Below are 25,670 nucleotides of genomic sequence, written 5' to 3'. Positions count from 1 at the left end.
TTAGACATGATCCATTTAATGAATCATACCCAAATCTACATGAGAATCACAAAAACGCTTTTTTGAATGACGCTTGATAAAGAATGTACAAGAAAAAAATTCAATGAGATTTCGTCTGCTAAACATTTCGAGTTTTCTCGGTTAGGCGAAACGTCTCTCATTTCTTGAAAAGAACATAAACATCTGTTGACTTTTTATTGTACAACAACTTGGTGATTAAATAAACAATCAAATCAATTGATTAATTTGAAGACAAAAAACAACAACAAACGCTTGCTTTTCCGGTGAATATTTTTTGGGACTTGTCAACCCTCAAACGTCACAGCTACTTGTAGCAAAGCACGTCAGTATATTCAACAGTCGGCATAATAATAACAATAGTGTTGTGTTGTGCATGTACTATGCCTAAATAGTAGTTAGGGTTTGATACATAGTGCACTCGCCTCCGGCTCGTGCACTATGTATCAAACCATGACTACTATTTAGGCATAGTACATGCACAACACAACACTATTATATAAATATAAATCTGATGGTTACACAAATTATGTTTTTACAGAACTAGTATTACGCTATAAGCATGTTTTACTGTATACATGTATATATTAAATTGTTAAGTCCTCAAAATCAAAACAATCGGACTCATCAGAAGACGTAGAAACATCTGACACAACAAATTCAAAATAAGGGTGCTGAAAATCTAAACAATTATTGTTACAATTGCACAACCTATCACATATATCACAACATAAATGTTTAACACATGGGGACGGTTCAGAATTATAAGCATTCAATAGACACTCTCTTCTTCATTTATCGGTATTGGTAATATAATTCTTCATAACACTATCTAATTTCTAACACTGTCTTGCATTGAACAAAAGTAAAGCCATTGAAGTTTTACTATCCCGCCCTGCTCTTCCAAACTGCTGTACTAAAGCATCCATGTCCTTTGGGGGTCCATAATTTATTTAAACAATAAAATGTTTTGTGTGATTCATTCGGGATATGAAGGTAGCGACATTGCAGGAAAAATACATAACCAGCGTTAGCGGGTTATGTAAATTTTTCCTGCAATGATCGCTACCTTCATTACCCGAATGAATCGTCAAAGAAAGCATTTTATTGTTTATATTAACATCTTTCTTTTAGCCAATTGATAAATTGATTATGAAAAGTAAGTAAAATTCACTAAATCACTGTTAATGTACGTAAGTACGTTAACTAAAAGAAACAGCCAAATCGTCTCCTGTGAGACTGAGTCTGACGTCGTCATGATTATTTTGTGCAGTCCATGATTTTTCCTAGGTAGTTGTAGGTCTCGACCAATCGATAAACTGGGCGTGTCAAGTTTGGTCCTGTCACTTTAATGTCAGTTTCAGCCGCTGTAGATTTCGACCAATCAATAAACGGGGCGTGTAGATTTCAATCTGGCTGTTTCTATAACATGATAAACACCTTTAAAATTAACACCCATGCCAACAGCACTTGTAGCTACTAAACTCTTATATCACCATTTGGATTCTCTAAATCTAGTTTGATATCCTCTAAAATTAATTCTGGGGTTTTAGAATGATACATTTGAACATGTCTTATTTCTTCCATTAAATTAAGTCTTAATGTAGTAACTAACTGTCTACAAGCATTAATAGAAGTACAAAATATAATAAACCTTGGACACAATTCTTTCTTATCTCTAAGTAACTTAATAAGAAAAAAAAATGTTTCATCCTGTAAAGTAGTTCTCTTAATCTTTTTAAGAAAAAATTTGATGTTTTCACTCTCTGGATTGTCTATAATTTCATGGCAATTCTTCATGCAGAATTTCTGTTGCAATTTCTGTTGGCAGTAGCTGTCAAAAGAAGAATTGGACGCTCAATTAAAGAAGGTAGCTCGCCCAGCTTGCCATACCACTGTCTGAATGGCTCATCATAATCATCACTTTCTCCCCTAAAATTTACGGTAAAACATTTTCAATTGAAATCAAGGCCTTAGGGTGTAAGGAAACAATTGTCTATATAAAACAGCAGTAAAGTATATGTCAATCATAAATAGTGTCTTTGTTAATCATTTCAGTCATTAATGACTGGCTTTAATATGATTGTTGTCAACCTTCTATCCATTTGGCAATATCCACATCTACATCTGATTCATTAATGTATACATTTCAAAAGGCAAAAATCATCAATATATCTTGTTTTTATTCATCTATAGAATAATACCAAGATTGAATATGCATAGCAGTAATTCAAGATTCCTCTCACTCTCCCCCGCACGTCACTATAATAGCGGGGGTTAGAGTCAGAGGAATCTCCGATTAGCATAGCAGGCGCACCATTAAAGTCGATTTAAATTAATTTTTAAATACTTTAAATTGCCAAGGTTAATTAAAAATTTGACTGTAAGCCTACCAGTGGAGAACTGTGTGTGCCTCGTCAGTGACTAGTAGCCGTACACGCTCTCCTGCAGGACCAAGAAACATCGCTCTCCATTCGGGATTCCCAACAACAGCCTCTGGTGATGAAAATAAAAAGTTGTACTCTCCCCTTTTTATAGAATCACTTTCTTTTCCACCTTTGCCAATATAAGTAGCCGAAAATCCAAGCTCGCTTAAATAATCTGTCTGCTTTTTCATTATGCTGATTAACGGACATACTACGAGGACGGTGCACAAACAATGTGGGTTTTCCTTCTAAAACATCGGATTAAATGCCTAATAACAGAGGGATTTTCCTGCGCCAGTTCGTACACTCAGGAAAACATCATTGAATACATTTTATAAGATGCTCTATCGCGGCCTTCTGAAAGTCTTTCAGTTCTTCTAAGTTCAAAATGCTCTCTGCAGCAGCCATGGTTACAGTCGATGCAAATGCCGTATCTTATGAGTTTTCTGATTGGCTAGTCACTCCGAGCAGAGCTCACCGGGACCAATGAATTTCGTTTATTTTCTCATGAATAATTTTTAGATATGAGCGTCTTTGGAGTATGCCCCCACGGGTTGAAAGCAGTGTAACGGATAGAAAACCCATGGGTTTCGACGATGCACTGACAGAGACCAGCCTTTATTCTGAGTGTTTGTTTACACTGATTTTATAATAGAAAAAACCGATAATGATAAGATATTAAAAATCCGGAAAATAACGATAAAAAAATTTGATTCGGCAATAATTTTACTGATGCAGCGGTGCCTGAGAAACAAATCATTAATTCTTTTTGGCCATACTGACATATCCTTGGAATGGCCTTAGCAAAGTCTATGGCAAACACGGTCCAGGTCTTCTTTGTGGGGTGGTACCCCCACACCATGACCACAATGGCTCTGTTCTCGGGCTCGGTGAGTAGACCGGTCAATATGATGGCCTCTGAGGCGTTCTGTATAAATTTGTACTCGTGCCAGCATCGCCCCTCATCCACAGAGAACTTAATGACCGTCGGCTGGGGGTCGGACGTAGAGATGGCCACTAATAGAGCCCCACTGTCAGCTATCTGGTACATGTGGGGACCGTCTAGTGCCTGGAAACAAAATCACAACACCATCAGGCCTTGACAAGGTCAATAATTATAACAGGTGAAGTTATTCATTAATGCTTACTACAGGTCTCTGGGTTTTTAAAGCCTGTTGATATTTTAAGAAAATAATGTAAATCAGATTGACATTTATAACATTTTGCACATAATTTGCTATGAAATATATTCTTAATGTTTTCTATTTACATGTAGATCACTGAAATTAATATGCTGTTGCATTCTTAGTTTACCTGTGCATATGAAAGATATTTTCAAAACATCACATATTGAAGAAAAACTTAATAAAGAATACCTTTTGGGTACTGGAGCATATTCTCTAAACTCTATTTTAGTATTATGTGCCTCTCATTTCACAATCTCACACCTTTAATTACTACACCTGGTTCAGGAAGCACACCTTTACTACACCTGATTCAGGAAGCATACCTTTAATTACTCTACCTGATTCAGGAAGCACACCATTAATTACTTCACTTGATTCAGGAAGCCTACATTTAACTAATACACCTGATTCAGTTAGCACATCATTAATTACTACACCTGATTCAGGTAGCATACCTTTAACTAATACACCTGATTCAGATAGCCCATCATTAATTACTACACCTGATTAAGGTAGCACACCATTAATTACTACACCTGATTCAGGTAGCATACCTTTAACTGATACACCTGATTCAGGTAGCCCATCATTAATTACTACACCTGATTAAGGTAGCACACCATTAATTACTACACCTGATTCAGGTAGCATACCTTTAACTAATACACCTGATTCAGGTAGCACATCATTAATTACTACACCTGATTAAGGTAGCACATCAATAATTACTACACCTGATTCAGGTAGCGTACCTTTGCCCAGCTGTATCCTCCATCACTGGTGACGTACACATCAGGCGGTGTTATCTGTAGAGAGTCCGCCACGTGACCTGAAAAAACAACAAAGATTACAATGAACCTCTAACACAGTCCCCTTACATTGTTTAACCCCCCCCCCCCCCCATTCACCACATGCAGAGTGAAGAATGTAAGGGATGAATGTAATAAACCTCTAGCACACAGTCCCAGTCCCCACTGATTACAATGAACCTCTAGCAGGTCCCTGTCCCTGAACATTAAATAAACCCCATAGACAGGATGTAAAGGTTTACTTGCCATGGACGAGGACTATCCCTGGAGCAGACTTGGAGCTGAGGGGAAGGCTGGCGGACACGCCCATCTGTATACTGTAGGCACCATGGATTTGTAGATGACAGGGCTGTAAAACATTTTCAGAAGTATAAGTACAACTGTACCACTTCAGAAATATCAAGAAAGCAATCTTTTCAGGGAAATAAATTATCTCAACATTTAATCATGAAAGATTTCAAGACCCACTTTGAATGCCTTTATCTTTACAATAAAGAGGCAAGCTTAGCAAATCTTTACTGTCATAGAAAAAAAAATTAGTTTTATGCCTCCATAGTGATAAGTCAGTGGTCACCGACTCATCTTTTTCTTGTCCTCGCAGATAACATTTTGTGATCATAACTGTGTAAGTTACTGTTAGCAGTGACAATAGTTATTCCCCTCGGTTCCTGTTACCAATAATTGATCTTCTTTGTCTGTACACACTGGCACACTAAATTATATTGTGGTCACTGACTCACCTTTTTCTCGTCCTTACACATGGCACCCTGGGGTCGCGGAAGAGGCTGCCACGTGGCGCCCCGGTTGTAGGTTATCATGCTATGAATGCTGTCGTCCTCGGACATCTGACTCGTGATGTAGACGCCTTGCATAGACTCGACCCGGTAGAAGTCGGTCACCTCCCCGTAGTTAGGGTACAGGTGTTTCTGGAGAGACTCTGAGTACACGAGCCCCCGCACGCCGGACGTGTAGAGTGTGCCGTGACCGGTATCTACAATAAACCAATTAAATTACAGCCTGTAAAGAGGGACTCAGAATAAACCAGCCCCCACATAACCAACATGTACAGCAACATGTACATGGTATCAACGATAGGGCAGAGTTCTTGAAATCTTTTTTCCACTGTCAGTCATTTGGACTGACAACCATCAGAAGTTTGTCAGTCCAGACTGATTTCTATCAGTCCAAACATTTTCAATAGAAAGATGAACAAGAGGCCCATGGGCCACATCGCTCACCTGAGGAACAATAGTAATGATAATATCAGCTCAATGGAGTCATAATACAAACTATCTGGACAATGTACAATAATACATGTAGATCCTGTATAAATAAAATCCATTTTCCCCTGGATATTCTTATGTTTATAATCATTAGTCCCTTTTCTAACAGGATGATTTTATAGTCATACATGTATCATATGTTGAGTATTGCAGTTCTCAAAAAGATCCCTAACAATAGTTTATATATGGGATATAAACGTACATCAAACTCTGAACCTTCTCGGGAGGCCAAAGAATTGTCCTGGGGCCATAGTCATCACAATTATAAAGAATCATCTGGCTGATTAGTTTCTGAGAAGATTTTTAAAGATTTACCCTATATATTCCTTTGTTAAACTTTGACCCCCCCCCCCATTGTGGCCCCACCCTACCCCTGGGGATCATTATTTTCACAACTCTGAATCTACACTACCTGAGGATGCTTTCACACAAGTTTCAGCTTTCCTGGCTGATTAGTTTCTGAGAAGAAGATTTTTAAAGATTTACTCTGTTTATTCCTATGTAAAACATCGACCTCCCATTGTGGCCCAAACCTACCCCCAGGGGTCATGATTTTCACAAATTTGAATCTACACTACCTGAGGATGCTTCCACACAAGTTTCTGGCTGGTTTCTGAGAAGAAGATTTTTAAAGATTTACTCTATATAATCATATGTTAAACTTCGACCCCCCATTGTGGCCCCAACCTACCCCCAGGGGTTATTATTTTCACAACTTTGAATCTACACTACCTGAGGATGCTTCCACACAAGTTTCAGCTTTCCTGGCTGATTAGTTTCTGTGAAGAAGCTTTTTAAAGATTTACTGTATATATTCCTATGTAAAACTTCGACCCCCCATTGTGCCCCGCCCTACCCTCGGGGGTAATGATTTTCACAAATTTGAATCTTCACTACCTGAGGATGCTTCCACACAAGTCTTAGCTTTCCTGGCCGATTAGTTTCTGAGAAGAAGATTTTTAAAGATTTACTTTTTACATTCATATGTTAAACTTCGACCCCCCATTGTGGCCCCACCCTACCCCCAGGGGTCATGATTTTCACAACTTTGAATCTACACTACCTGAGGATGCTTCCACACAAGTTTCAGCTTTCCTGGCCGATTAGTTTCTGAGAAGACGATTTTTAAAGATTTACTCTATATATTCATTTGTTAAACTTTGACCCCCCCCCCCCATTGTGGCCCCACCCTCAGGTGAGCTAAAAAAGGTTAAGTTTACAATTCAATAAGTTGGTTTCTGGAAGAACAGACTTTGAAAATTTTCGTAATAAATATTGATAATTTTTTTACTTTTTTAATCTGTAGCTTTTAAGATCTGTGTACAAACATAGAATTGTGAGCAAATCTCTGTATCTCGCTTATAATTCGAAGCTTAACACTCAAATATGGTTAGTAAATAGAAATTGTAGGGTAACAATAAAACACAAGAAACATGCACTACATGTATAACAAATAAAGAACACAATTTATTTTTCGAAATGAATCATATATATATACATGTATATACCTACATATTTCCGTCAGCGATATCAAACTCTATTTAAACTGAATAAACTCGAGAAAATGCCGAGCATCTCAACAAAACCTATTGCATTAATCTACCATTATGCAAAAGATAATGCCGAATTACTGATAGAATGAATTGTACTTCAGTACCCCTACATCAGATATTGCTTAATTTGCGCAGGTAAACTGTTAACTGTTTGATTTACCGAAGTCTCTGTTTTATTTGATACGTAAAAATCACGAAATACAGACGATAGTTCCCAGGTTACAAAGCATAAATAATGAAAACGAAACGAAAATCAGAACAAGCTAACACCAACGTCATGTGTGAAAACTGTCAACGCATTGAAATATTTAGCCTTAATTTACTTCACAAAATCGGCACCAATATATTTTGCATGTTTCAAAAATTTCCCTTCATACGCGAACGGTTGCATAGCAAGTAAATTCATCATAGTTAAACAAAGAACCTCGTTTTAGAAGTATGGAATACGAGTCTTGGTAAAATGGGTATGCAAACCCGGGCTGTGGCAAAATAAAAGCCGGGGCAAATCAGCAATCGTCAATTCCAAATACGCATTATTTTGCAGCAATATTTACAGCGAATACAAATATACTGGTCCAGCAAATATCCCGAAATTTTAATGAGATTGGCAGATTAATACCTGCCAATCTTTTGTTTTGCTCAGACCAAGTCTTGCCTACCCATTTTACTGTAAGTAATTCTTACCGTATGCCGAGCCCGAAGCTATTAAACTGATTGAAACACGCATTTCCTTTATTATTATTTTTGTAATAACTCAGATTTGAATCAGAATTAGCACTTAATTTTTGCAATTTATATTTTCCTTCCCATAAGGATAATTTATGCTAAACTACGTTGAATTGAACTAATTAGTTCTTGAGAAGAAGATTTTTAAAAATGCACCCCCCTTTTTCTACAGTTTCAAGGTTTTCTCCGCTTTGAACACAGATCGGACTTTTATTTCTGCAATTTATATTTGCCCTCACATAAGGATGCTTTGTGCCAAATTTGGTTGAAATTGGATAAGCGGTTTTAGAGAAGAAGTTCAAAATGTAAAAAGTTTACAGACGGACAGACAGACGGACGGACAGACGGACGACGGACAAAATGTGATCAGAATAGCTCACTTGAGCTTTCAGCTCAGGTGAGCTAAAAACTACAAGTATATTTGTCTTATAGTTTCTCTCATTTTTACCTTAATTGATCTGATTTCTCCTAACTTTCACATTCTGGCTCCTGATAACATTCTTATTTATCACTTCATTAATTATTTTTAATTTCCTTCCCTCTCTCATTATCAACTTTCTTATTGTTCTCTTTCTCGTTCTCTTTCTGCACATCTCATATGTAACTAGGGCTCGGTTGTCAGATTGCGGAGTTCTTATTTCCCGAAAAAATTTATAAATGATTACATTGGGATTTTTGTGTGTATTTCTGTGTATTGCAATAAAAACATTCACTGAAAACTCTGTTTTGGTGTATGCAATGTACATTGAAAAAACGTAACGAGACAACACTCGCCATCTTGGATTTATAGGGGGCCCTCAGTTCACGCTATGTTTAAAACAAATTCTTCAATGTCTCCCATGATTTCTGACGACATCTAGGTTGGAAAATGATTGAAAGACTTATTCCTATTGTCTGACTACATCTGTTAGCTGCATTATAAACACACCGTATCAATATGTACGAAATACTCGCCAAACTTATCGAAAGCAACGGAAGTAATAATTACTGAGGTGTTCCGAAAATGTATAATAAGTCTAGAGAGAGCGAAAAAAAACGCGAAAAACTCCTCTAGATTTATCGTATGCGTTCGGATCTCCTCAGTGAGTATGAAAATTAGTTATATTTTCGCAAGTTACTCTGTCCATATCTACCGGTCATTTGGACTGACAGGCAACCTCAAGTTATCGGTCCTTGGTTATTTTTATCGGTCTTGCCGACAGGACCGAAAGATTTCAAAAACTCTGTAGTGTCTGCAATGAAGCAATTAAAATTACAGCTTGGAAAGAGGGACTCAGAATACACCAGCCCTTGTACATCCTATCTGTTGGTTGTACCATGAAAAGTGTATACAGTAACAAGACAAAGATAAAGAGTAATCAAAAATACAGCTTATGGCAGAGAACTCGGACTTTAACATCAATATAGGAAAAGAGTTTCTAGTTTTGGTATATTGTTATCATAGATTTGTCAACTCAGATTTAGGTGGGGCTTGCTTGCTTACCTCCCGGATTATCCACATGCATAAACACCATCTTCTCATTCGTATCAAGCACCGAGTAAAACTGCAATAAAAAAAAAATGTATGTGTATATTTAACACAAAATCAAGCAACTGTAATATTCAACCACCATGATGATGATGATGATGATACAAAAAATCTGAAGACTTCTATTTCATGTTTGTTTAACTATATATAATTCTGACAAAAAAACTAGAACATAATTTGAAAAGTCAAAACTTTTTGTCAACTTCTCAAATACTGTTGTATCCAACAATCACAAATTTTCTTTATCACAATTTTTTTCTTCACATAACTATAATTTACCCACTTGCTATACCGAATCTATAGATAAGACAGAGAATACATTTTCATGGCTTTACTGATACCTATCAGTACTTTTAGTACTTTGATTCCTTTCCTTACCCTATCTCCAGTGATCGTTGGTAGCTGGGCTGTATTCCAAGATTTACCAAGATCGGCTGAAATCTTCATCAAACGATTTCCTCTCTATAAAAATAGCCTTTAATTAATACTGAATTCACGAAAGATTTAAAAACTAGCATAATTAACATGCACATTTTAAGACAACACTCAAGTTTATAAATACACATTCTTCTGTGATAGAGGTAGATATTTAAAGTGCTGCTACAAACATTATTACTGTCTTTCCCAAATAAAGTATACACATGAGATATAGGCATTGTATTGCTCTTTCATATAGAGCTCAAAGGATACAATTGTCAAAAAAATAAAATTAATATCTTTTATTGTAACTCTTTATTCCGAGGAGATACAAAAAAGATTCTCGAGGAACCGAACGTGTTGTCTGACCTTAAGACTAACCCCCTCTAAGAAGTGACGCCCTTTAATAAGTTTAAAACTTACGTTATGCAATAGGACAACCATGCCCAGTTAAAGACTTTGACATTAAGGCTCAGTATGAGACTTACCACTTGCTTTGAGTACACTTAGGCGTAGAGGAACTTGTCCTGATGACCAAACGACACAACATGAGACTTACCACTTGCTCTGAGTACACTTAGGCGTAGAGGAACTTGTCCTGATGACCAAACGACACAACATGAGACTTACCACTTGCTCCGAGTACACTGAGGCGTAGAGGAACTTGTCCTGATGACCAAACGACACAACATGAGACTTACCACTTGCTCCGAGTACACTGAGGCGTAGAGGAACTTGCCCTGATGACCAAACGACACAACATGTTCCAGAATCTTGGTCTGTTTAACTAATGACCCGTCCTTTTTATAGACATATTTCTGGAGAACATAATGCACCGAGACAACTACAAAGCAAAGAACTTGTATCTTAAAGCTCATGGTAAGGTCAAAATATATTTGTTTACAGTTTTCTAAGGCCAAAATATAAAAATATAATGCAGCAGACAGGTTTTTTTTTTTTCATTTTCACTGCAAAATTTGCACAGGGAAATAACTCAATTATAATATTTTAACAATTATTTCTTTTTATCGATCAATGCAGTGCTAAGAAATAAAACAATTAATATAATTATCTTTTTTTGCTTATTCATAAAAAACTATCAATAAAAATGCCTGACTTAAACTTAAACATAAGTTAAATCACTGAACACTTATATGTCATCCACTCACAGGAATCAAGGAAGGGTTGGGTCTTCTCGAGGTCTTTCGTGGCGTAGACTGTCTGTGGATCATCTTCTTCTGTGCCCCTGTAAACAAAGTCAGAGAAAAGACTTTTAAGCTACCGGTAAAACAGAGAACAATAAAAATCAAAGTACTGATGTACTGAAAGCCGGGCTCTTTTGGTGTGTCTTTATGCATATTGTGTAGTAAAGACTGAAAATCTCTCTCTCTCTCTCTCTCTCTCTCTCTCTCTCTCTCTCTCTCTCTCTCTCTCTCTCTCTCTCTCTCTCTCTCTCTCATGCTTTTAATATCGGCAAAGCGTCAGAGAGCGACCAAATTTTGTATGCGGCTATATACAAAAATATGTCTGTTTAATAGAAAAAAGTTCAACAGTTGCTACCTTGAATTTTGCAACAAGCGTTATATATTCAATCCCCATTTCTTAAATGCGCAGCAAAGTAGTTCAGGGAAATTCATGCGCATTGTATGTGTCCAAAATGCATAGTCTTGTTTTTAAAGCACGTTATCAATAAGATTACAAGAAAGATAGACAATTCTCTTGAAAGAAACAAAATGCAAACACATTTGACAAAACGTGGCTCTTTGTGTAACTATTTGGTATAGCGGAAGCTTGACGCTGTTTGGTTTTTTGTTTACTTTTGAAGTTGTGCTATTTATAGTAAAATTGGCGATGTGCCTGCCTACAGCAAGGACTCTGCTTTCAGCAGAGCACGGCTAAAAAACAACATTTTTTAACTACTGTATGCCAAACTGGTGATATCAATTTAATTCCAGATAAAAATGTCTTAGATGTACATGTACTTTGATAATTGCTAGAGATCTTGGGTGTCACAAAATCTCCTCAGACAGCCATCTGTCAGCGAGTCTATGATCATGTTACTCTTCATGCTACAAAGTTTGTTACATGAAGTTTGATTGGCCACAACATGTACCATGCAGCATATTAAGGATACCCCACAGCATGGACGTCTTCTTTTTATGACAGTACGTCACAAAATGGCAATTTTAACCCATTGTGAAAAAGTTTATATCGCTAAACTTCGGTGTTTATCTCTGGTGAAACTTCAGTCTACCAACCCGCATGTCCAGAGTTCGAATACTGCAGGGATTTTTATTTTCATGAATAATGTGAATAGAAGAAAAATTTAAAAGGTTGATATTTTCCCAAAATTGAGTCCCCGATTCAAGCCAGTGACACCCGGCCCAATTGTAATTGAACTCAGTCTTTGTATTGGTTACCATTTATAGTTCTGTATATAGGAATCCACCTTCTTCCATGTTCTGCCACTGTTAAAGCTGGCATACAGAGTCTAAAATAGAAACAACTAGAAAACTGACCAGTCAGGAAGGGCCCCGCTATGACAATTAATATAGAGAAATGAAAAAAACTTTGAATTCCATCCTCTTTATATTAACAATGATGAAAAATAAATGCCCCGCAGAAGATGAAAAGAACTGGAATACATCAGTGCACATACCTGTTAACCTTTCAAAGCTGCTATGTGGGAGAATCTCCCCCTTACCAACTTGGCTAAGGGGGAGATTTTGCGTAAACGACGTTTTTTCACGTGAAATGCAAATATATATTAAAAATACTGTTAGATACCTTATTTCACAATTGTTATCAATGCATTTGCAATCATTTTAAATTTTATGATTTCTATGACTACCAGTGTGCAATTACAACTTGTGTTGCTGGACATGTTCAGAAAACTATTATTTTGTTTGCATGGTACATTACAAGAAGTCAATAGTGCCACTTTTTATATATAAGTCCTCTTATTGTTTAGTATTGAACCATCACTGCATGCTGACATCTAGGGTGAACACAGAAAATTTATTTTGCGTATTTTGAATTTGCAGTGAAACCCAGTTAAGAAAATACCAGTAAATAATATTCATTAAAATTATTTTTTGCCTTATATATAGGATAGATTTTTAATTCACAAAACAACATGTATTTCTCCAGTATCTTTAAAAATGATCTCTGTTGTAATGTCTATAGCATCCCTGTAATTTATAGTACCGGTACTATAAACTTTAAAAACTCTTGTGAAATGCTTTTACACTTTTTCCTCGAGCTTCACTTTTATCGGTAGCTTGTATAAACACTCAGTGTTCAAAACTCACTTTGATTTTTACCGACTGTGCTGGCCAGACAGAATTAGTCACGACTCACTGCACGTGGCTTGGGTGCTTTACCTGTCCACCTGTTAAGTGACACCACTGGCTGTGTATTGTTTTCTTTGGTGTTACAGAGTAAAATCAAGATGTTTTAAGCTTTATTTATATTTTATAAGGCCTATGCATAACTTAATACGTAACTGATTTAAGTCAAAACCGGAAGTAATCGTAAAAAGTAAACTGGACTATAACATGTCATACTATGATCACGGTAGCCAGTACTTGGATAGATTTTGATATATTCAAGCTACACAGCAGGTTTTTGAGCTCAAAATCAGAGAAAAACCCACAGTGGTTGTTGAAATTTGCATGTAAAGATTCAGATTTTGGGGGGGGGGGGGGTATGGGGGAGACAAATACGATTGCAGGAGAAATGTGTCTCCCGCGCGGGAGATAGGTTGGATGCGGGAGATCTTAGATTTTTAGGTCGTTTTGCGGGAGTCTCCCGCGCAATGCGGGAGGGTTAACAGGTATGAGTGCAGACAAAGGTGTTCATTAATCTCGATATGACAGATAGAGATAAGCCTCTAAATTTTCTGCAGCAGGCAAGATAATTAATCCCAGGGGATTAATAGTTCTGCTCTCTCATCCTTTTCTTCTAAATTTAGAATAAGATTTTTTTTTCAGAAATGACAGAATGGGGTTATTATCTGATTACCTGTTAAAATTAACAGCATTTTAAAAGGCAGAAAAAAATAAAATAAATAATTAAAAAATAAAATAGTGAAAAAGGATATCTTATTACTAATATATATCTTGATTTTAGAATTCAATAAAATTATCATAAATCATTGTGTACGGTATTTTAACCAAAATAAAATATGAATATCATATTTTAAATTCATATTTCAAAGAATGTACACAATACTACACTTCATTCAAAATTGACCTTAACTTCAAAACAAAGTTCATTTGCAGACACAGGCAGTGCAGTAATTAATCTCAATGTGACAGATAAAGATAAAGCTTAGGATATTCTTCCTGTGGAAGGTTAATTAATCCCAAAGGACAAATATTGCACAGCCTTCCATCTATTCAATGGTAACATTCTCAGCAGTTATCTCTCTTTGCCCATTCATTCTCAGCAGTTATCTCTCTTTGCCCATGCATAGTTAGGAATCTACCCCACCACCCCAGCTCCAAACCAGAAGACATAGAGAACCAAACTAAGCATCAACATATGTATTTCTGCCTACTGAACTACCATACCAAATTTGAACTTGATTGGGCAACCATAAAAAAAAGTTATTAGAAAAAAACAGGAAATTTGTGGACGGAAGAGTGACAGACAGAAGGACAGACAGAGTGATTACTATAGGGCACTCGCAAATCCTTGCGGGGCCCTAATTATAGAAACTATATAGTGAAGGTGTTAAGCCATAAACAATGTGCTGTTACGATAGGCAATATTGTTTTTTCCCGTCGGGTTCAAAATTCTATTAATTTTTAGGGTATATATATTTGACTTCTTTACTGAAGAGCGTTAGTTCGTGCAGTTTTACTACCAATGTTACTGTAGTTTGCAGTCAGGTCACAAATATAAGTTTATAAATTATTTGCTGTTTTAATCAAAGTTTACTAATTATTATATCAATTCTCATTTGTTATAACATTTAAGTCTTCTCTAAGATACTGTAGTATTTACATCTTAAGTGAAGTTTTTATAAGTCTGGATAAAGTTGCATAGTATTGTAACGAGTAAACACATGTAATAATTATTTGTGTATTGCATTAATGTTAAACATTTATAGTATTTCCTGTGTTTGCGGAACATGCTTTTTTAGTAATGATATATGTACTGATATTTTTCCTTTCTGTAGCTTCTTACCATACATACACAAGTACGCACGCACGCACGCTCGAATAAAGTGGATAAGAAAAGTGCTCATTGTGCTTGGGTTAACTATGCACAAGGCATAATAAACAATATAACTGTATACTAGTACACAGACATATTACTGACTTGTTGATAGTACTAACAAAAGGACTCTGTAAAGAAATATTCCTCCCCCTCCCCCACTGGTTCACAGAGTATGCATAGTATATCAGTAGAATAAAACATTGTTTTTCAAAGAGACAATTTAATTTCTCAATATCATGAACATCTCTATCATATGCCATGCTACAGACACAATAAACAGCTTCTATACACTCGACACAATACACTCAAAAACCTGAGGTCCACAGGCCTGGGTATAGGACACCCATATATGTTCTATGTTCTGCTATTTATAACACCATAGAAACTATAACAGACTTGGTTGAATCCATTCAGTAGTTTCAGATGACAGGAATGGTTTCCTACCACTGACTAATTAATTACTGGTAGGGAGGAATTGTAACAGATTACCAGTGTTTCTGCTGCTCGAATCATATGACTATATACTATAAGGTAAATGGCATTGTATAGCCATAATTCTTACATATTATGTAAATGATGCAGTGATTGAGAAGGTCTCTATGGTGATATGTAAATGATTCAGTAATTGAGGACTCCATAGTAATATGTAAATGATTGAGGGTGTCTATGGTAATATGTAAATGATTGAGGGGGTCTCTATGGTAATATGTAAATGATTGAGAAGGTCTCTATGGTGATATGTAAATGATTCAGTAATTGAGGACTCCATAGTAATATGTAAATGATTGAGGGGGTCTCTATGGTAATATGTAAATGATTGAGAAGGTCTCTATGGTGAATATGTAAATGATGCAGTGATTGTGAAGATCTCTGTGGTGAATATGGTTACTGAGCTTGTTATGCTGATGGTGTAGAGATTGTGAAATAACAAAATGGCAGACTAAGGATTGACAGGGCTTGTGAATAATACTATATGACTTAACCTGACTAGGTTTTATATAAGGAATTTGAAAAAAAAATTAATAGTGGGTTTAAGCAAAGTTACGTAACATTGATACATTGCTCAAGCTATTAGTTGCTATGACAACATGGACACATTCATTGAGCATCTAGATTACAGATACAATAGACCAATCCACACTTTACAAAAGTTATGTCCCTTGGCCGCCATCTTTGGGGAAAAACCCATATATTTCTCACAGTAGCCTTTGTAGTTTAGAGGGTTGTAACTTCGTCATTTGACATTAGAAATCCGTTTCCGCTGTGAATTTGGATTGCCCCAAGTTTGGGCAACCCACAGATTGAAGGAATAAATTAAATTCCGAGAGAATTCTTCACAGGGCGCCCAAATATTTGGTTGCGTAAAGAAGGGAAAAGTTGTGTTTTTCCCTTTTGACCTTTGGGTTGACCCTGCAAAGGGGAACAACTTTTGCAAAGTGTGGATTGGACTATACACAACATGGGGATCAAGCCATGACAACGACACCATGACAACGACACCATACCTACCATTAGGTGATCCCCGCTGATCTGTTGTTGTGCCTAAATCATTAAGAATTAGTTGTGGAGGAAAAACTTTAAAAATTTATGATCTGGCTTCCCATCTATGAAAATGAGTAACAAAGTAAAAAGAAATTGCTGTTTAGAAATCTGTAGAGTTCTGGGTGTCTAAATTAGAGAAAATACCGTAATGTCACGTGTATAACACGCACTTTTTTTCAGCAAAAATTTAATCAAAAGTGAGGGGTGCGTGTTGTACATAGGACTAAAATTTTACCCCATTTTTCAAGCCGCAATTCTTGATACCACAGGAGTAGTGACTGCCGATATAGCGTGTGTTGCAAGTTGTATATGTGTATACTAAATTGACTGCATCAGAAATACCTTATTCTTAGTTTTATTTCCATGTATTAAATATTTATACTCTCTCTCAACACTATTTCTAGCATCAAACAAATTTAAATATTGCCAGTGCATTCACCATTATGTAAACATGTTGACTCGGCGCGTGGTCAATGTTTGTTTAACAATTTCCGGTGTCAGAAGCATGCACCTGTCTTGTGTCGGACTTCACACAGGGTGTTTTTAAGTGCGTGAAGATTAACGATTATTCTGATTTTGTTAAACTTGATTACTTCGTGTCCAGTTATGCAGTTAAACGTTATTGCTTTACATAGACACTGTTAAAAATACATCGATTATGTGTACGACTTGATAATGACGATATATGACATACATACGTTTCTTCAGAATGTTTATTTAACAATAATCAATCAGTTTGACTATAATTAATCAATTAAATCATTTCTTTTGACGTTGTTTTGGTTTATATCTGCAAACATTATTACTTTTAAGCACTAAACTCGGTTGCTGGTATTTTCTACGTATGATGATCTTCAACTTCTCCGCTCTCTTTACGAAGCGTCTAATGGTATTTGATACCGCCCATGTAAATCATGCCGTCCTTTTTAAGTAAAATTGTAAAAACTTTGACTATAATATCGCTTGGACCATGTTCTGATCACAAAATTACAATAATTGCGCTTCGGTTATAAAATAATCATTAAACATCGATAGTTATTAGGAAAAATGGCGGCCGTCGATTTTCATCACTGTGCTATGTTCCGATCATTATTCTTAGTTTTATTTCCATGTATTAAATATTTATACTCTCTCTCAACACTATTTCTAGCATCAAACAAATTTAAATATTGCCAGTGCATTCACCATTATGTAAACATGTTGACTCGGCGCGTGGTCAATGTTTGTTTAACAATTTCCGGTGTCAGAAGCATGCACCTGTCTTGTGTCGGACTTCACACAGGGTGTTTTTAAGTGCGTGAAGATTAACGATTATTCTGATTTTGTTAAACTTGATTACTTCGTGTCCAGTTATGCAGTTAAACGTTATTGCTTTACATAGACACTGTTAAAAATACATCGATTATGTGTACGACTTGATAATGACGATATATGACATACATACGTTTCTTCAGAATGTTTATTTAACAATAATCAATCAGTTTGACTATAATTAATCAATTAAATCATTTCTTTTGACGTTGTTTTGGTTTATATCTGCAAACATTATTACTTTTAAGCACTAAACTCGGTTGCTGGTATTTTCTACGTATGATGATCTTCAACTTCTCCGCTCTCTTTACGAAGCGTCTAATGGTATTTGATACCGCCCATGTAAATCATGCCGTCCTTTTTAAGTAAAATTGTAAAAACTTTGACTATAATATCGCTTGGACCATGTTCTGATCACAAAATTACAATAATTGCGCTTCGGTTATAAAATAATCATTAAACATCGATAGTTATTAGGAAAAATGGCGGCCGTCGATTTTCATCACTGTGCTATGTTCCGATCACAAAATTAAGAGATTGCTCATGGATTATAAAATTATCATGAAACAATGACAGTTTGGGGGGAAAATAGCGGCCGCTGATTTTGCCATTTTTTGGGTGCATGTTATACATAGGACCTGCTGTTTTTTCGCCAATTTTTGGTCAATTTTGGGGGGTGCGTATTATACATGAGTGCGTGTTATACACGATACATTACGGTATGGTTTTGTCTGGTAATGGAAAAAGTGAATTTATGATGACGAAAGATTTGTGATAATCAAGACTATGCTTAAGATTAGTTTTCAAGTCAAAGCTTTTAAAAACATCTGCAAAATAAATTGTTTTTCCCTATTTCACAAATAAAAAATACTCTTCCTATTTATACGTGTCATATGTACAACAAAATTTACCTTCTTCTAACAAATGTATCAGATACAATCTTTGACTTATGACTGACATCAGTACACAGAGTTAATCAATTAGCTCAACAATAAGTAACATTTTCATTACATTTACGGTACATGTAAATTGGATCACATCCATATTCATTGTCCAATAACTCTCATCAAACTAATGTAATAAGAGATTGAAAGCTCTTTATTGTTGGGTTTAAATAATCTTTAAAAGATTTATTATTCTCTCTCTCTCTCTCTCTCTCTCTCTCTCTCTCACCTTTGTACTAAGTATGGCTGAAGAAGCTAATAGGTAGTCTTCGTGCTCTTTCCTTGGATAAAACGTAATGTCTCCCGTCAGTTGGAAAGGAAGCGCAGATTTAAAAAATGTGTCCCCCCCATCCTCTGTGACATAGAGGGAGGAGCCATACTTGTCACCCACATCCACTAAATACACCTGTAATAGGACATAAAAGGCTCACCTCAACTCTGAATTATAAGGCCAAGAATGTATCTTAAGTTTCTCAGCCTAAACATTTTTTTCAAAATATAATACATGTACATGGGAAAGAGTAAAAACTAATATGTTTAATTTTTTTAAATTATTTTCAACTGAAAAAAAATTCCTTTTTTTCTTCTTCTTACAATTTAATCAATTGATGCGATAGCAATGAACAAAACTCAGTGGTGCCTAAGAAACTAATAACTGATGTTTCTGAAGGTAAATACTTCCACATTTCCTCTTCATTATTTAAGAACACATCCCCCATGATACTGGCAGTTATATGCAGCATTTGTATAAAGTAAAAATTTGAAAAATTATTCTGTAACATAGCAAGTCTTTCAGTTGTACATAGAGGAGATAAATCTTTAAAAAAAAAATTAGATAAATGAACAGAACGACAAACAGACAGACCTTCCTGGTATTGTGAGGGTTTCTAAACACCCCGTTATGTCGTAAAATCCTAGGAACACCTTCTAACCTGTTGGTCACCTCATCAAACTTAGCACCATAGTTAGAGCTGTAAGAAATTAGAAAAGGGAGCAAACTCAGTCGTCAGCTGACACAAGATGTAAACTTGACAGGAACTTCATAAATAATTCATGAAGCAAGTTTCAATCTCTATATATGTAAAAGGTAGAAACCCTTGATCCTTTCAGTAGATTTTTTTAAACAACCAAAAAAGTGCATGCATGTTTAGCATGTTTAGTTTCATCTCCATGGTGAGGACTAATCAGATATAAATGGGAAAATAAAAGATCCCTCGCTTCTCATGTTTCTATCTACAGTCTTCATGTAATACCTTTGAAATATCTTGGATGGACTAACGATGCCATTACCCTCTTGAGTTATTACTACCAGTAAATCCTGCAAAATAAAGTCAACAATGTACATGTACAAGTAAAACACTGCATTACACAGTCTACCTGCAATTACCAACACCCGGGGCTAACGATTTTAGAGGCCCAGCTAGCACAAACCTTCACCATGTTGGGTTTCAGGCTAGTGAATCTTAACCAAAATGAGTCAAATCAATTAAGTCTCAATATCACGTCAACTAAAATTACCTACAATTAAACTTTGTTGGAAAATCCAGATTTTTGTGCACTAAAAAATGTATATGTATAAGAATTGTACGTTTCTATCCTTGACAATGACAAATATTAAACAAGGAGAAGTAATTGATGATTACTAATTGCTATTATCATGAAACTGTTGTGAATCTATTACTGGACCAGCTACTCCAATACAGATTGACATTTATTTAGCACTTGTATCTATGGCTATTTATTTCACTTTGTACATTTTAAGTTTATTGTTTTGAAAAGGTTTGTTGGTTAGTAACTATTTACCTTGAGCCAGTAACTTGGTTACTGGCACGTGCTCTGGCCTGAGATAGTGGCCAATTTTTGTATATGCACACCCCTAGTTTATTGTATAAACTGTATATCATATATAATACTGTACATGCAGTTATTCTAAACATACAAAATGTTCCTGCATTTATTAGGCCTTTGGCAATTGTTGTGTTTGTGCCAATAAATATTTGTATTTGTATAAGGTAGCTAAACACAGTTTCGTATAAAATCCAGGGGGGGGGGGTTTCTAGGTAAAAGCATGATGGGAAGGGATTTTCCTGCTATTTTTATGCGGTATACATGAAAATCAATTTTTTAAATTTTCAATTGCACAATAAAGAGGTTTACCTTTCGAATACATGCAAACAGTATGTAGAAAATTTTTAAAGATTAATTTTGCGAGATTCTAAAATAAAGGGAGGTAACTCCAAAAACATCCAGATTTTACACGTGCAGAATTTCATGAATTTTTAGGGGATAATATAGTTCTTCAAAAAGCTGGCGAATGTACCCTGAAAATACTATAAAACAATGCCTTAGGACTTGCTCTTGAAAATGCACAGAAATTAAAAAGGCTAATTCATTTGCAGAATGCAGTTAGGGGGAGCCTAAAATGCATGGATGTACTGCATTTAGAGGCATCCTTTTGTCTATTTTCCTCATGTTTTTAATGGCCAAATAAAGACCTAGTATTAAGTTACATGTGCATTATTCTTAAATATTTACAAAATTCACAATTTTATCTTTCTGTTGATATTTGTACTTAGATGTATATGTAACATGTCTTTCCAACTTAATTTTATACGGGTCAGTTTTGCTTGTCTAAAAACGTCCTTATAACGTTATATATAAAACAATGTAAAAAGTGTTCAATACACATTATTGTATTAACATTTCAGCATATATTAAGTTTGTTTGTGTTACATGTATTTGTATTCCTGGTTTATAATGATATCATTTTTTACCCCATTGTTTCCACACCAGGCTAAGGCTAGGCTGTAGTAAGACTCGTTTCCAAACGAATGCTGAAAAGGAAAACAAAAATGAACATTAGAATGCAAACTGTTGCCGATCCAATATATACAACTCCTTGGCTTCTGCAGAAAGCAAAAGTTCCTCACAGTTATGTCTGTTGGTCTTGGTAAAAACATAGTGTTGTAAATTTTATAGTCTGTCCAAAGTTATTTCTGCCGCATATTTTCTTAAATTATTCAATATCTATAAATAACTCTTGATTCAGACGATGTTCATTCAATACTATAAATTTTTTTTCAAAATTTCTCTTTTGAAACGCCCCCTTTAGCTTGTCAGGTTTCAATACACGGCTAAAAATAGAAAGTCTACAGGGATTTTGCATTGCATCAGCCATTATTAAGCCCGGATGATAATGTTGAAAAATTGTGCGAGGTATTCCAAGTGACTTCCAAATAGAGAAAAGATGTCAACATTCCCCATTACAAATCTCCGTAGGAAATCTGTTTTCGTTTCTGTGAATTTTTACGGGGTAAAATGATAATGTGTGAACAGTCTAGACGGGACTCCCAAGACGGAGTTAACTTCCAAAATGGAGTCTTTAGCTCCATCATGCATTGCGGTAAAATGGCGTTTCTAATGTAAACAACGTGCGAGTTATGCCCCTTAGTTCTAAATAAATCTCTAAAATTGGCCAAAAACACGACAAAAATTAAATCTTAACTTTCAAAAACATTTCTGAACGTTAATGTGTCATGTTAATGTCATATGTTCATAACCGTTTACTTGTATTACGTAAGATTAATTTTTAAAATGAAAAATTCACCCAAAACTTCGATCACGCCCAATTATAACTGTTTTGAAATAAATTTAACGCTTGGATATGTTTATTTATCATTGTTCGTTAAAAGTATAGTCTCATTTTAATCTTTTTCATGCTAAATTATCCAATTATCTAAAATAATTATGTACTTAACATGGTTTCCTAACATCGCAAATGCCGCGAGTGATTATAATTGTTTTGATGATAATTATCAGTTCAATTTAAAGAGTTATTGAATCAAGAGTGACAATTTGTTTTATTTTCTGGGCTTTTAAACAACCGATCCTATTTTTTAGATACTAAAAAGACGTTTTTTAATCATCGCTAGAGCAACCAGTTTTTGTTAGTATTCGAAGCTTTTTTCGTTTACACACTTATCAATTTGTATGTTTGGTGATTTTAAATTGTAACACAATACGAAAGAAGTAAAATTTAATGCAATTTACCTTTTATTAACGATTAAATTCCATGAAAAACACAAAAATATCACTATTTAAGCATCATCCAAACGTCCAACTTCGAAGAGAAATAACTTTCTTAAGTGCAAATAAACCCCTATTTCGTGCAAATACGATCGATAGTAAATTATATCCTGGGTCTTTTAAAACATGTTAGAAGTCTGCCAACACATGCAGCACTTTGCAAGACGATTTCTTGTTGACCCCATGTTTTTATCGAGAATCGCCATATTTTGTACCAGTGCGCATGCGTAGACTCCCAAAACGGAGTCCAAAATGCTTGCAGAAATTCACTTCCGTTGACTCCGTTTTGAGAGTCCGTCTAGACTGGTGAATGAAGTTATCTTGGAAATTTTCCCTTTCATCGATTTTAATTGCACTTCTTTCACAGGTAAAAAATTGTCCAAATGTGCAGCATAAATATCTTAGGGCAGACTATAGATGATTACAAGAGAAATAGTCAAAGTTTTTTGTGTAAATTTTAAAGTAAAAAATAATTAAGCTGCAGGAGAAACCTTAAAGAAAAATCATTTATAGAGATCGGCGCAAGTAGGCTAATTCCTTTTTCTTCACTTCTCTAGAATGCCTGAACCATTTCTTTTTAGAGAAAAGCCTTCATTCTCATTTGGGTTTTTCATACAATTACACTACCATAGATTTTGTAGTTAGGATCGTGCGAATTTCCTCTGTTTTATGTTATATAACCCAAATCCCCATTGTTCGGTTGTCAGATTCGGGCGAAAGTTAATGGCAGAGATATTGTTCCACGGTTATTCAATTACCAAGATATGTCATCTTGTGCGAGTAATACAAACCTTCTGTTCTAATTTAACTTTTCCTGAATTGACTTCCTGCAAAAAGCTAGACTCCTGTCTTTGGCACGCGGCATCTGCAAGGTCTCGTCTGCTCCTGATGGCCTTCTTATATTCCACGGACTGCGTTAGATGTCTAAGATCAACCTCGAACCTATGGACATGTGTGGCAATACACACATACGTTATGCATAACGAGAGGAAGACCTGGGAGAGAAACGACAGCTCTGTAGTCGCCATGTTGTTTTGATGATTCGTACATCACGTGAGTATGGAGCGACCTCTACAAACACTACTCGTATCCGCTCCCCCCCCCCCCCCCCCCCCCAGCCTTGGCTAACGAGAGGGGGGGGGGGGCATTGATCCGAAGAACTTGTATTAAAGTCTTCACTTTTTATTTCAAAATGCACATTTGCTGAAAATTATAATAATGTAAGTAATTAGGGATCATTCTTTGAGTATTAGATTAATGATCAATTCTTAAACCTATCAAGCCTTTAGCCCTGGCTTGTTTGGATTTCATCAACCCGACCGTATTTCATCACCTAATTACAATCAAAGAGTGTACGTCATGCGCGGATCTAGAGGGGGGTCGGGGGGGTCCTGACCCCCCTGGAAAATGAAAATTTATTAAATTTACATAGTAAAATTATCACGAAAATATGCCTCGGACCCCCCCTGGCAAACACAATTATCCTTCGGACCCCCCCTGGAAAAATTTTCTGGATCCGCGCATGTACGTTCCTTTATAACATATATTCCTTAAATATTAAATGCATGTCTTCGAATTCAGAAATAAATTAAAACATTATAATGAATGTCTCGGGTCACTGATCCGGCAGCTGTTGATGATCGATTTACTTTTAACATACATGTAGGCCTATAGAGAGAATATATTTCATATTTTGGCTCAAACGTTTGCATAAACTTTATCTAGATGCTTGCATTTTTTTAAAGCTGAAAATATATATGTTGTAAGGTAGTGATAACGGGACATGTAAAAATTGTTCAATACATATAGAATATATATTTAAAAGCCAAATCAAATGTCCATGTTCAGTCATACCATTTCAATCAATTTTTTGTTTGATTTTCTTTATAAATGTACACATACATGTCTGTTAAAACATTGAAAATTAAAATTATATCATGACAATTTCTATGATTTCTTCTATCATACACGGTCCTCTTTGTATCCAGAGAAAATCACAGGAACAAAAGTTTCTTGCATAGATTTATTATGGGAAAACCCGACATCCATTCCATTTGGATATCACTCAATTTATCGTGCACAATTTTTTCACGGTTCATATCATTTGTATAACTGATGCAAAATCCCCGTAGTTTTTGATTGTTTTTTTTTTTTTTTCAACTTTCTGTTTGTGTGGTGTCATTGAAACCTGAAGAAATAGAGACTGGGGAAGGTGTCAAATTTCAAAACAGAAAAAAAATGATTTTTTAAAAATTCTATTAATTGAATGTAGCTTTCTCACAAAAGCTAAGTACTTTATGGTTGTCTAAATATTAAGCCAGAGATTGGGACAGAGATTAGTAATGAACATGTATGTTTTAAAATTTAGAAAATAATTGTGTTGCAAAAAAGCTGTACTGGTGGTTAAATACCTTCCACACGAATTAAAAGGTTACATAAAAAGTTGCATGTATCTTGTATCTGTTTCAATTGATTCAGGATTTTGGAAAGTAACATTTTCCCTTTTTTTTTCTGCTTGTCAAGATTTTTTGGATGAGTCTGCCCCCACTTTCAAAAACAATGCTACGTGCTTGGAAAGGAAAAAAACAAACAAACACACATTACTAGTAGTCCC

At 35.5% G+C, this 25,670-nt stretch overlaps 1 protein-coding gene across 4 annotated transcripts; it reads right to left on the bottom strand.

Moving 5' to 3' along the window:
* Positions 1–181: 181 nt before the first annotated feature.
* Positions 182–24,107, bottom strand: LOC128157827 (sortilin-like). 4 transcript variants are annotated; one of them, XM_052820471.1, is made up of 16 exons: positions 23,848–24,107; positions 21,745–21,804; positions 20,224–20,288; positions 19,836–19,941; positions 19,200–19,376; positions 16,683–16,715; positions 12,368–12,438; positions 11,117–11,193; positions 10,649–10,791; positions 9,909–9,992; positions 9,486–9,546; positions 5,181–5,431; positions 4,687–4,789; positions 4,384–4,460; positions 2,412–3,513; positions 182–1,950 (listed from the first exon to the last, which is right to left on the bottom strand). In XM_052820471.1, the coding sequence occupies exons 1-15, from the start codon at positions 24,082–24,084 to the stop codon at positions 3,091–3,093; spliced, it is 1,968 nt and encodes a 655-aa protein (XP_052676431.1). In that variant the 5' UTR covers positions 24,085–24,107; the 3' UTR covers positions 182–1,950; positions 2,412–3,090. The 4 variants fall into 4 exon arrangements, with proteins under 4 accessions (XP_052676431.1, XP_052676432.1, XP_052676433.1 ...); XM_052820472.1 differs by having other exon boundaries at positions 182–1,852; XM_052820473.1 differs by having other exon boundaries at positions 16,683–16,703.
* Between the last annotated feature and the right edge of the window lie 1,563 nt (positions 24,108–25,670).

This window comes from Crassostrea angulata, chromosome 8, assembly GCF_025612915.1.
Source record: "Crassostrea angulata isolate pt1a10 chromosome 8, ASM2561291v2, whole genome shotgun sequence".
Taxonomy (NCBI): Eukaryota; Metazoa; Mollusca; class Bivalvia; order Ostreida; family Ostreidae; genus Magallana; species Magallana angulata.
Note: the sequence above shows the minus strand (reverse complement) of the source record. Positions and strands in the feature narration are given on the sequence as shown.

Bases quoted from the DNA above. Each gene is read 5' to 3' on its own strand.
- LOC128157827 (XM_052820471.1), bottom strand. From the start codon at position 24,084: ATGGCGACTACAGAGCTGTCGTTTCTCTCCCAGGTCTTCCTCTCGTTA. The intron at 20,289-21,744 runs GTAAAAAATGAT...TTTATTTTGCAG, and splicing joins CCTGGTGTGGAAACAATGGG to GATTTACTGGTAGTAATAAC. The intron at 3,514-4,383 runs GTACGCTACCTG...TTTTGTTTCCAG, and splicing joins GAGGATACAGCTGGGCAAAG to GCACTAGACGGTCCCCACAT.